General features: G+C 38.3%; 1 protein-coding gene across 4 annotated transcripts; it reads right to left on the reverse strand.

Annotated features, from left to right (window-relative positions):
* Positions 1-802: 802 nt before the first annotated feature.
* Positions 803-10077, reverse strand: LOC117717986 (olfactory receptor 2AJ1-like). Of its 4 annotated transcripts, none has more exons than XM_076942646.1 (4): positions 9748-10077; positions 7848-7901; positions 5970-6067; positions 803-4205 (listed from the first exon to the last, which is right to left on the reverse strand). In XM_076942646.1, exon 4 carries the CDS (start codon positions 4186-4188, stop codon positions 3241-3243), a length of 948 nt encoding a protein of 315 aa, XP_076798761.1. In that variant the 5' UTR covers positions 4189-4205; positions 5970-6067; positions 7848-7901; positions 9748-10077; the 3' UTR covers positions 803-3240. The 4 variants fall into 4 exon arrangements, with proteins under 4 accessions (XP_076798761.1, XP_076798760.1, XP_076798762.1 ...); XM_076942645.1 differs by having other exon boundaries at positions 9637-10077; XM_076942647.1 differs by lacking the exon at positions 5970-6067.
* Between the last annotated feature and the right edge of the window lie 3796 nt (positions 10078-13873).

The following is a 13873-nucleotide window of genomic DNA, read 5'->3' on the forward strand; positions in this document are numbered from 1 at the left end:
CAAATGATGCTGTATAAACTTTACTTGCCTTTCTTCTCTGCCTGATTAAATAAAAATGACTATAGCCAGTCACTGGGGAGAATAGATGTAGGTGATATTTCAGTTATTAGGCTGAGAGTCTTATGTAGGGACAATGAGGAGAGAGGAAGAAGAAAAGAAAGCAAAGGAAATCTGAAGACAACAGGTTTCCATTAAATGTAATGGACCAGGAACGTGTGGTGGAGTGAAATAAGGACAGCATAAGGACAGGCTGATGGGGGAAAAAAGCAACCCAGGTGTGACCAAAAGAGAAAGTCCTTGGGGTACCCAATTAAGAAATAGAGTCTACTTGGAAAAATAGATTAAGGCTAATCACCCAGTAATTGTGCTAAAGCTGATTGAATCTACTATGACTCAGTTTCAAGTCATAGTATTGGAGAGCCTGATGGATCATATTAAGAACTAATAAAGTTAAGAAATACCATTTACAAAACAAATTTTTGAGTGTATTGAACAGATTGCAATTGCAGCAACAGTGAATAAGGGTTTCCTTGTCCCATATCCTCTCCAAAGTGTATTATCAGTTGTTTTCTTGTCCTCTGACTTTTGACTGGGATACAGTAAAATATCAAATTTTTTTGAGGTGCATTTTCCTATTTTCTACAGATGATAAATATTTTGAGCTATTTCTTACCCACTTTTATTTCTTGTTTGAGACCACTATACTTAGATCTATAACCCATGTTTAATGCATTATTTTTCTGAAACTCCAGCTCCAGTGAAACTTATACCCTCTTCTGGCCTCCAGGGCAACAGGCACAAAAGTGGTTAACAGATGTTTATTCAGGTAAAAAAAAAACATTACACATACAGCAAAATATTTTCTAAATGAGTTGAAGCCAGGCAGTGGTTGTCCACACGTTCAATCCCAGCACTTCAAGGCAGAGGAAGGCAGATCTCTAAGTTGAGAACAGCCTGGTATAAAAAGCAGATTCCAGGAGAGTCAGGGCTATACAGACAAACCTTGTTTTAAAAAAAAACAAAGATCTGATATTGTGCACTTCTGAAACAGAGTTCAGAGACCCCTGAGGTGGAACTGACCTTAATGTCCTTTCCCAAAAGACTAGATTGTGTGTTACCAGAGGAGTCATGAAAACTTCCAGAGAGCAACCAACAGTCTCACACAGCTATGACACCTATGAACCACAACAATGAACAAGATGACATAGTAACTCTAAGAGCAAAATAGTGACAAGCATACATTGGAAGTAACCAACAGATGTCTAGTTGAACTTAAAACCCACTCAGCAAGAAATAAACCACACCAGGCACTGAAAAACTAGCTAACTACTAAGTGCTCATGAACGCATAGTAATTCAAGGAAACCATCAATTTAGAAAAGCAGCATAAGCCCTAAAATAATCTAAACATCTATCCATATACAGTCAATTCTACTCTTCACCTGTTGGGGTCCACACTAGCCCCACATTGGGGCAGCCAAAAAACATCGCAGCCCAGGCAAAATGTTGAGGCCCGGGCCGACCCACGTTTGGGCGGCCACTGTATCCCAGCCCAAGCTGCCGCTCAGGTCTGCGGGTCTCGGTTGAGAAAGAGCGAGGGTGAGGGCATACTTGAAGAATGGAGACCAGACAGGGTGTGATTCAATCCCGTTTATTCTTCAGTCTCTCTTCCTCTAAGTGTTTCCTTCTCTGTCTCCTCTGTCTGCTGTGTCTGATTCTGTCTGGAGCCAAGTGTCTTCTACCTAATGTCTGATGTGTCTGATTCTCTGATCTCAGTCTGATTCTGATCTGTTCTGTCTCTGCCTTTTATATGTCTCACTTCTAAGCCACGCCTTTTGGTCACGCCTTTAATCATGCCCTTAGGTCTTGTCTCTAACTCTGATCTCTATACTTCTAAGTCATACTCTTAAGTTACACACCTTTAATCTCACACACCTTTAATCTCACACACCTTTAATTTCAAGGTATCTAAACCAAGATTATCGGACTGTGCTCAGCTGTTGTAGGCTATTGTAATCCAAGTCTCATGTCAGGGTATATGGCTCAAGATGGCTGCAAAGCTGATAGCCGCTTTCTGCTAAAAGTCGGCCCCCAACATTCACCCCTCAAGAAAACGTCTCTTTGCAACAGATGGAGATCATTAAAAAAAAAAAAAAAAAAAAAAAAAAACAACCAATCAAAATGCAGAGTTGTAGAAACTAGGTTCAACAGATGCACCTACAGTCTCTAGTCTAAGGCTCAGAGATCATTGCAGAAGAAAAGGTGGAAAAATAAGAACCAGAGAAACAGGGAGGTTCCTGAGAGACTTTTTCTCCTATTAATATTAGAGGCTATAGCCATAAATTCTCACCAGATTGACTACCTAAACATAAGCTCAATAATGACAATAATAGACATGTCAGGAAATAATAGACATGTGGACAGGGAAAAACCCATAAGAACTCAATTCTACAAAAAACTAAAGGCAACTAAGTAATGATCAGAACAAAAGAAATTGTCTTCCCCAGAAAAGAACACACAAAATAGTTATCTAATACCCAAATGATCATCCCTGAAAAATACATAAACGAAATATTATATAGACAGAGAAGGTTCTATATAGGATTATATATATTATGGAAGAACAATTAAAAGGAGGGCACAAATTCTAACGGGAGCAAATCATGTATGTGAGACAGTTTGAAAGAAGAATAGGAAAGTTAGAACTATTGAAATTATACAGTAAACAAATGTTTAAGTAACAGTAAATAAATAAAATGAGTTAAAATATATTTAAAATTTTAGTGGTGTAAACAAATTAGTGAATTTCCACCAGTTTATCTTTATATAATGTATTATCATTTTAAATTATTATGTTATTTATTATTGATAATTGCTCAAAATATTGGATGTGATATAATTAAAAAAATTCCCAATTAAAATAGAGCTTTCTATTTTGTTGCTATTACTAAAATAAATTGATCAATTTTAATAGAAAACTTTTTCCTTTGCATTAGTTGGGAAAATTGCTATAGCAGTTGACACACATAATTCCACAATATGTTTTATAAATATATTAACAAATATTTCATCATCTGAGATAATGTATTATTGTTGCTTTACTACTGCATACCAAGACTTTACCGTGGTCATCTGAATACAGATATAAATATATACCTGGGTGCAATTATGCATACTCTGAAGTAAATGTGTGAAAGAAGCTAAGAAAGTGAGTTTACAGAACATAAAAATGTGGCATTTTCTATTCAGTTTTATTCAAAATTTTGCTTTGAACTATGTTTTTTACAGCCATGAGGACATCTTTATTTCGAAAGCTGTAGATAATGGGGTTGAGTGTGGGTGTCAGGATGGTGTAGAATATTGCCAGAAACTTATCCTGACCTGGAGTGTGGTATGACCGGGGTCTCATATAAGTGAAAATGAATGGCCCATAGTACATTACAACAACAACCATGTGGAATAAACAGGTGGATAAGGACTTTTGCCGGGCCCCTGATGATTGCATTTGGAAGACAGTGAGAAGAATTTGCACATAAGATATAGAGATCATGGAAAATGGGATCAGCAGAAAAATAATGCCACTCACATAAACTCCTCGCTCATAGTGTGTTGTGTCTATACATGACAACTTCAACATGGCAGGGACTTCACAGAAAAAGTGATCAATGGCCCTTGAGTGACAGAAGGGAAAATGGAGTACAAAAGCTGTGTGTACTATGGAATTGAGGATCCCCACCAGCCAGGAGCCTGAAGCCAGGAGCCCACTGGAGTTATCCCTCATCAGCATAGGGTAGCGAAGTGGGTGACATATGGCCACATATCGATCATAGGACATGGCTGCCAGGAGAAGGCACTCACCACCTAGCAAGGTGAGGGACAGAAATATCTGGAAACCACAGCCTACAAAGGAAATAGTTTTGCTGCCTGAGAGGAAGTCAGCAATCATTTTAGGAACAATATTGGAAATGTGCAAGATATCCATGAAGGAGAGATGACTGAGCAGGAAATACATTGGGGTATGGAGTCGAGAATCCCTGTGGATTAGGAGGATCATGAGGGTATTTTCTGTTATAGTCATAATAAAAATGAAAAATACAAATGAGAAAAACACTAAGCTTGTCTTGGAAGAAGAAAACAGTCCCAAGAGGATGAAGTCACTGTTGAGAGTGTAGTTCTTATGTTCCATCATATCTCTTCCTTTTTTACCTACAAAGAGATTGTTATTTAATTATGAGAATGTTAAATTGTGTACTTACTTATAAGTTCACATAATAAAATGGGTTTATATGTAATTTGAACTCACCATCAAGTGCCTCATAGAGGGTTTTAGAGTGGATGGTGTTATACAATACATACATTTTTTTGTTCTAACAAAATTTAGTATTTAGTTTGGAATAGACTGTTGTATATTTCAGGTTTTGTAACTGCACTTACTTGCATATGCTTTACTTAAGTCTACTCATTTCTTGAATAAACCTTTCACAACTGCACATCCTGTGTAATCTCCACTCAAGTTTCCTTTGGGTGGAACTCTTCCTAGAGCCTGGGTATTGTAATACCACTCATTAATTAACAGTATGCTCCAGTTGAAACCCAGACTTTCCTTCTCTTTCAGAATCTGATACACTTTTAAATCTTGGATAAAGAACAATGGGTTCCAGATATGAAAAGAAGTAAGAAAGAATAACAGCATAAATTGTGTGGGTCATTTGTGTTGAGTTTAACACAATGAAGGGAGCTGACCAAGATTAATTTTAGAAACTTTCAGTACTTCTTTTGAATGACTCTGTGATTAAACATCAGTGGGAGGAGACATGTGGGCAGGAGGTTGGGGGTGTATATGAGACAGACAGACAAACAAACAGAGAAAGACAAAAACAACAAAGGAGAGAGAAATTCTACATATATCTAAAATATTTCTTTTTTTCTGAAAAGTTATTTACAGTCCTTAACTTACATAGTTCATTATTAACACTGCTAGCCTGTACAAGTGACTTAGCTGATATATACCTGAGAAGTCACAAACAGAACTCATTGCTCTTAACCACTTGGTGAGTCAGGCTGTTCATTTCTCATCACTGAGTAATGTTCCATTAAATTCAATTTGAAGGTTCTTTCAAGTTTTAAGCACAGCTATAGATTAACTTCTTATAAACTATATAAGCTTTATAGTATTTCTTATCAATTCCCTTCATTTTATCTATTTACTAATGCGTATATGTATGGATGTATATGTACACACATGAAGGGGTCAGCAGATCAGATCCTTAAAGTCATTTATCTTTTTTCATGCTTCAAAACTTATTTTTGGCATTGTAGTATAATTACATCACTTCCCCCTCTGTTTTCTTCCTTTTAATTCCTTGCTCTTTTTCAAATCCATGGCCTCATTTTTTATTAACTGTAGTTGCATGTGGGATCTGGCACTTAATAAGTACAATGTGCTCAAACTTTTATGTTTTTCTTCAGTGTGACCATTTGGTATTGAGTAACCAACCAGTGTGTTCCTTCCCAAGGAAGACTATTTCTCTCATTCTCAGCACTTTTTGCTTGCCTATATCTCTTTATGTAGGGCTGAGGCTTCCTGGGCTTTTCCCTATACACAGTAGCATAGTATTGCCATTGTATCCTTCCAGGTTTACTTGTATTTCTAGGATCAAGCTAAGGTCACTAAGTTTAAGTGACAAATGCCTTTACCTGGTAGTCCATCTAACTGTTCATTTAGTAATTATCACAGTTATTAGAATATACCATATATACAATAACTTAAAAATACTTAGATTATAATTTCATTTTACTACCTTATCTCTATTCTCCAGAAAAAAAGCTTACAAACTCTTAATTTTTAGATTGTAGTCATTGTTCAGTAAATGTAGATGTTACTATACATTCATTTCTGAGAAGAACACTTACTGACAAAATGTTTGATTTAGAAATAGTGGAGAATATTACATGTAATTGCATACTTACATGAGAGCAGCAATTTTATTATTTGAACCTATTAATGACCCACTGATAAACTCAATCATAAAATCTTCAAGCCTCTAACTTCACTTGGTGGTAAGAATCTGCATGTGAACAACAACATAGTCTAGTGTTAGTGCTTACTGATCGTGCACATGAACCTGGGTTTCACTCCCAGTGCTGTTGGTTCCTACACATTCACCCACTAGAATTTAAACATTCAGTAAACACCGAAGTATTCTTACTTTTACTAGATAATACATCAGGTGAGTGAAAGAAATGCAATAATTTCTTGAATATGAATTGAAGTGCTGTTTATCCTAAAATATGTTTTAGGATAGCCATATAAACTATATCTCAGTATCTTAAAACAAGATAAGAAAATTTAAAGCAAATAAAATATTCTAAAATATAGTTTCTGTCTCATGTAAACAAAACACAGACCCAATATAAAACTATGTGAGAATTTGTATTAAATTTTCTCTGAAATTCAATCAAGATGATATCAGTACTTGCTAGAGTTGTTTTTAAGATTAAATGAAACTTATTAAATACATGCTAGAGGGGGGAAAACAGAGCCTAGAATAGCAAGAAACAATGGCCAAGACTAGAATCATAACATTAATTGTCCTCTATAGTTTCTATGTTCTAACTATTGTTATTTCTGTATTTGTTAATAGTCTATGGTAGTTTAGACAGGAGAGGGATATAAAGAGGAGGAAAAGATAGAGAATGAGGAAAGCCTTGGAGACTAGGGATGAAGATCCCAAGATGAAATCCAGCCAAGTTACATTAACACTCCCTGTAAAGTTAAGTTTGTTTGTGGGCTCCCTAGAACAGAAAGAATTTAACATAGTTTGTGTAAATGTCTAGGCAGCTTCTCAGTAAGAAATATACTTGAAATATGCTTGGAAAAACAAAATAACACTGCTGAGTTGTCAAGCAAGCTGATCACAAATTCATTTTTCACCAATGGTTGTTTGTTCACTTGTTTGTTTGTTTGCTTGCTTGCTTGAGATTGCTTGTTGCTTGGTCTGTGGTGTGTGTTTGTGTTTCTGTGTGTGTGTGTGTGTGTGTGTGTGTGTGTGTGTGTGTCCTTTTAACATTCTAGCTACATGCAATCATTGTAGAGTTGTCATGTATCTACATGTTTTAATGACAGCCAGATATAGTAAAATCATACATTTCACAATGTCATCAAATTCATAATGCAGGATGCTGAACTGTTACAATAAATCCCCTCTAATAGCCTTTCCTCAACAAAGCCATGAATGGAATAGGCATTTATGATTCTAGAACTCACAGATTCTGAATGGTTTCATTTGTGCAATAGAAAAAGTTCTAAATCTCCTTACTTTTCTCCTATACACAAATTATACATATACTCAAATCATATCTCTACAAGTTTTGCCTCTGTAAACAATGTTCATATAGTATGTCCTTTCAAATTCTATGAAGTATGTATAAACATGGTAATTCTAAATGTGTATTACTCATCCTCAACTATGAATTGAACATTTACATCGATTCAGCATCGAGTGTGTAATCCAGTGCTACTTATTTTCCTGAACCCTGTAGAAAGTGACTAGCTTATGTTCTCCAGTTATAGTTCATTGGGTTGAAACTAACAAAGCATACCTTTACTACTTCCATTATATATATTTCAGCATACGTTTATGAACATACTCTAAGGAAAGAATTCCCAGAGCATAAAGCTATGACTCTAGTTCCTTGTCAAATGAATATATTCTCAAGCACAAGACCTGCTTCAGGTTGCCAACTTAAGCACCTCTTTACTTTAAAAAAAATTATAAAAACCTTATTTTATATTCATTACTTGTCTGTCTTACTTTAGACAGAACCAATTTCTGTTGTATTACTTACCTGTTACAGCTGAATTACAATACCTATAAAAAATTTCCCATACAGTAACAGTAGCTGAAAAAAAAAGAAGAAACTGATCAGCAAGTCTAGAAAATGACTGTGGATTGTCTGGTTCCTAACACACACACACACACACACACACACACACACACAAAACCTACAGGTGGCAGTGAGTAAGGCTTTCTTGTTATTTCAAGATGAGAAAAGTGCAAAACATTGATCCTGTACTTGGCAAAATTTAGCAACTGTAATACAAAATCATGCTAGAGTGAGCAAAGTTGAAGAAATAGGTTTTGCTGATAAATACATATATATCTCACACGTGGAAATACATTACACAAGTCATGTGACAAATAGCCTGGTAAGAATAAAAATCTTAATGAGATCTGTGCTTAAATAATAGATTATGTCAGTATTAGATATGGAGTATCTGCATTATTAGGAGAAGCCCAGGTCATACCTTCTGAAGCACTACAGTACTACAGTATTCTCTTGAAGAGATGACTTCACTGAGATATATATGCTGTGTTTCTTACCCCTAAAACTTACTATTGCAATACCCTTCAATGAAACCCATGTTTGACTAATTTTTGAACAATCAAAAGACTAAAATCTATAACTTTACAGCACATTATAATGATACTGCTTTAAAACAATAGTGAAATGTCATGGTTTTAAGGCAGAAAGATTGTCAAGATATAGGTCTGACTGTCACCACTTTAAATTTTAAATGGTAAACCTCCTGAAGGAACATTGGCAAATGTGATCACACAGTTTGTGAACAATCTCATGTCCTCTACAGGTCAGATAGGAAGTAAAGAGTGTAGTCAAAGAAAAAAAAAACTCAATGTTAAGGGCAACAATGGTACATCATTATCATATAGGCACCAGAGTTCTTCAAAGGTCCAGATGAGCTACACAGCTTCACCATGGCAACCAAGCTCTTCATTGGCTGCCTATAAAGAATGTGTAAATTATTTCTTTGAAGTTTAGCAGTTTTTAACTGGAGGAACAATAGTGACAATAGCCATTCTAGTTTTGTTTAGTTTATCCCTCACTTTTTGTTAGTAAATTAACATGGTGAGTAACATTTTCTCTCACCTTTCTTGAGTTAAAGCAAAAATTTTAAACTTTTTCTTCTAAGTTATTTCAAATAATTTCACTGTGACTTAAATATATTTAAGTAAAAATTTCATTTAGTCAATTTTATAATGTCCAATTTTAAATTAAATAATAATATACTAGCTTTATAATTATTACAGAATCAAATACACTTGTGAGCAGAATTAATGTCATAAAATACTAATAAAAATGTTCATTAAATTGTGTTCAAGTATCTGCTAGACAATAACTATGAGCACCCATTGTAATTGCTTACTCCTATGAACACTTCCATTAGTGTGTAAACTTGTGTGTTCTCCAATTCGATATCAGTCTAGTCTCTTTTATTCAAACCATGTAATTCTCATAGATGTTAAAGATATTGTATTATATTGATGAATTTTCTGCCTCTAGATTCTCCAAATGTTTAGTCTTAAAACTCAACATTTCTTTCTGTAATACAGTTTTGAATACACAAATATGTTTTGTCACATCCCCATAATTTTTTAAACCATGAAATCTTCTATCTATACTTAGCATTTCCAGTGAATTTCTTGTGTTTACAAAATTTCATCTATTTTCTATCTTTCTCATATTTTGGTTTCTTCCACAGAGACTGTATTCCTTAATAATTCCAAAGGTCTCAAAGCTTTCCATTCTCTGAATATACATTTGAAATCTCTCTTACCATGGAGCCTCATGCTTTCTGCAGAGAAGATGAATCTGTTCTGTTCAGAACCAGCCAACTGTATCAGGACATCACACTCAGTAAGTGAGGTGTTTACCTGAGTCCACTTACTGTTGCAGTCCAGGACTGGAGATTACCTCAGTGTATCCAGGCACATGGTGAGTCAACCCATGCATCTCAGCAGGACTCAGTCTTCCCTCCTGCTCCCCTTACTCACCACATCAGACCATACTTGATTTACCATATAGCACACTTTATCCTCTAGGTTCAGCAGTATAATGGGCATCTTTACTCAGGATGCTGATCACTTGCTTATGTTATTGATAAGACCTTATAGATATGATGGAAGGTACCTAGCATCTAGTCTAGATTAGCTCAAACTTGGCATGGATCATTAAGATGCAGTATGGATAATATGGAAGATATCTAGTCTCCTTGAAATTCTTGGTGTGTGGTATCTGAGAGAGAAAGCAGACATCTTTTGATAGGAAAGCACTGAGAATTGGATCCCCTGAGAGTCAGCTGGGTGTGCAGAAGTGGCCTGTTTGGGGAAAAATCATTGCACTGTAGCATTCTTTGTGGTAAAAACAAAGGGATCTAAGCATCATATCATCAAAAATAACAATCAAAATATATCAATAAATGTAGCATTCTAATAATTAATTTTATTTATTTGGTCATAATACTTATGATTAAACTTGGAACATGGAAATGTATTTTGTAATGTGAAACAAGATTCCAAACATCTCTTGTTTATTAACACCTTATATGATTTGTTCTAGGTTGGGGACAAGTAACTCAAGATGACCTAGATCTCACTAGGTAGCCCGATTGAACTCAGCTTATGACAATCTCCTGCCTCAGTATTGCAAGTAATAAAATTATAGGGAGACCTACATAGTATCTTATAACTATTATTTTTTGTTCTATTTGTCAAACTAAAACAGGAGTTCCACAGAGATTGGACATTATTTCCAGGTTTCATTGTTGGTGTTTTCACTGATTTGAAGAGACACCATGACCAAGGCATCTGGTTGTGTGTGTGTGTGTGTGTGTGTGTGTGTGTGTGTGTGTGTGTGTGTGTGTTAAGGATTAGGATGATTGTAGGGAACCGTGGTTAGCGGTGATAGCATCCGCCATTACAAGATGGAGCTGGCATCCTGTGCTCTCACAAGTAGGCAACTAACTGCGCAGGTGCAAGAGGCGAAAGCGCATCAAGCCACTGCCAATCCCGAGGCGTAACAAGGGGTGATGAGTGAACAGCCAATCAGAAGTGAACAGGCCACTCTAGTGTACATATAGCAGTGCCTCTTCCAGGTTCTGTGTCTTTCACTTCAACTGGTACGAGAATAAAGCCTCTCTGTGGTAACTACCCGAACACTGCCTCTCGTGTCTCTTTCGCGGGCAAAGGGGACTCGGGGCGGTGTGGAATATCTGGTGCCAAAACCCGGGAAGGAACGAACCATCTGGCGCTGTGGAGACCCCCCAAGACTCAGGACAGGTTAAAAGACAACAGGATCAAGATATGTCTCTGAGAGATATGTTTGGGGTGGAAGCCTTCCTTGCGAGCAGATTTTCACCCATTGCTGCCGCTGCAGTAGTTGGCCTCTTGCTTGTGTTGCTTTTGCTTTTAGCTTATTTGTGTTGTGGGGATCCAGCTCGCAGCACAGCTATTAGGGCAAGTCAAGAGGTTTCAGGAGAGGTCCACTCCAGGGTATCAGAAACAGAGCGTGTTAGCCAATATCAGGCCAAGGAGCCTGGGGAAAAAGATCAGGCCAAGGAGCCTGGAAAGGAGAAGCAGACAAAAAAGCCTGGGTAGCAGAGACAGGCCAAGGAGCCTGGTCAAAGAAAAGAGTACTCAAAGGGAACAGGGGCCACTGCAGGGCCTGTTAAGGTTAAGGACCGTTCACCGGCTGCTGGAGAGAGAACAGAGGTCAAAAGAACCCCCCTATACCCTATTAAGAAGCTTGCCTCCATAGACCTTGGCAGCTCCAAGGAGGAGAGCCTAGAGGAGGAGGCAGTCGCCTGTGCAAAGGATAATCGTTCTGAGATAAGACTAAGAAAGACCTTGAGCCACTCGGCCCCGCCCTTGCCTCCTTCCTATGCCCCGGGCAGTACCTCTAATTCATTTCTCAGCCCAGGAGATCAGAGACAGCTACAGTTTGCATTTCCGGTCTTTGAAGCGGCAGAAGGAGCACATGTTCATGCCCCAGTAGAGTATAGCCAGGTCAAAGAATTAGCTGAGGCAGTACATGCATATAGAATTGGAGCTAATTTTACCGTATCCCAAGTGGAGAAGTTAAGTACAGCTGCTATGATGCCAGGAGACTGGCAGGACACAGTGAAGGTGGTACTTAACAATATGGGCCAATACCTAGAGTGGAAGGCCTTGTGGCACGAGGCACTGCAAGCACAAGCCAGAATTAATGCAAACACTGAGGGACAACAATTATGGACTTTTGACATGCTGGCTGGAGTTGGTGTACATGCGAACGACCAGACCGCTCACCCTTGGCAGGTATATGCACAGATAGCATCAGCTGCAATAAAGGCATGGAAGTCTCTCCCTAGGAAGGAAGGCAGTAACCTTTATTTGTCCAAGGTAGTTCAGACATCTAATGAGTCTTTTTCTGATTTTGTGGCCCGAATGACCGAGGCAGCGGGTAGGATTTTTGGTGAACCAGAGCAAGCAATGCCATTAATTGAACAGATGATCTTTGAAAATGCCACAGCTGAATGCCGTGCAGCCATTGCTCCTCGGAGAGCCAAAGGGCTACAAGACTGGTTAAGAGTCTGCCACGGCTTGGGAGGTCCCCTTACTAATGCCGGACTTTCAGCAACTAACTTAGAAATGGCTGCAGTCCTCCTTAAGGGCCAGAATCGTGGAAAATTCCCTTCAAAACATATGGCCAGATGCTTTGTCTGTGGGAAGGCAGGACATATGAAAAAAGAGTGCCCAAATAATCAAATACCATCAAAGCTGTGCACTAGGTGTGGAAAGGGCTATCATCTGGCTCAGGATTGCCACTCTGTTAGAGATGTAAGAGGTCAGATCCTCCCTCCAAATCCCTCAGCCATTAAGGAAGGAAATTTTTCAAAAAACAGATATACGGGCCCAAGATCCCAGGGCCCCAAAAGATATGGGACACTGCTGAACACTCGGAGGACTCTTATTGCTGCAGAGCAACAAGGGGTTCCGCAGGAATGGACCTCCGTTCCACCTCCCGAGTCCTACTAATGCCACACATGGGGGTACAGCCGATCCCAGTTGATTATAGAGGCCCCCTGCCAGGGGGAAGTGTCGACCTTATTTTAGGCCGCTCCTCTCTTACTTTAAAAGGACTCGTGGTACACCCCAGTGTAATAGATCAGGATTATACTGGAGAACTTCAAGTTCTCTGTTCTAGCCCACAAGGCATATTCTCCATCTCCCCTGGGGACAGGATTGCTCAATTGGTTGTCCTTCCAAGCTTACATGATTGTTTTCCATCCACTGAGAAGCTTAGAGGTGCTCACGGGCTCAGTTACTCAGGAACTGACTTCGCTCATCTGGTGGTTGACCTTAAAACTAGACCCACCTTACAGTTAGCAATAGAGGGAAAGAACTTTACTGGAATTCTGGACTTGGGAGCGAATAAAAGTATTATTTCTTCTAATTGGTGGCCTAAGGCATGGCCTGTAAAACGATCGTCCCACTCCCTACAAGGATTGGGATATGAGGCCAGTCTCGCAGTCAGTTCTCGCTTGTTGACTTGGCAGGCACCAGAAGGTCAAACAGGAAGTTTTATACCTTATGTGCTTCCTCTCCCTGTCAATCTCTGGAGAAGAGACATCTTACAAGACCTAGGGCTAGTTCTGACTAGTGAATACTCCCCACAAGCTATAAACATTATAAAGAGAATGGGATTTAAAGAAGGGAAGGGTCTTGGCAGGAATGAACAAGGAAGATTAGATCCTGTCTCACAAGACTCAAACACAGGAAGACAAGGCCTGGGTTTTCCCTAGTTGCCATTGAGGGTTCTATGCCCATACCCTGGCTCACAGAGGAGGTCATGTGGGTTCCTCAGTGGTCCCTATCCTCTGAAAAATTGGAAGCTGCTACAAGACTAATTAAAGAACAAGTGCAGCTTGGTCATTTAGAACCTTCTACCTCTCCCTGGAACACACCCATATTTGTCATTAAAAAGAAATCTGGAAAGTGGAGACTTTTACATGATTTAAGAGCCATCAATGCACA

The sequence above is a fragment of the Arvicanthis niloticus genome, chromosome 12 (assembly GCF_011762505.2).
Source record: "Arvicanthis niloticus isolate mArvNil1 chromosome 12, mArvNil1.pat.X, whole genome shotgun sequence".
Lineage (NCBI taxonomy): Eukaryota > Metazoa > Chordata > Mammalia > Rodentia > Muridae > Arvicanthis > Arvicanthis niloticus.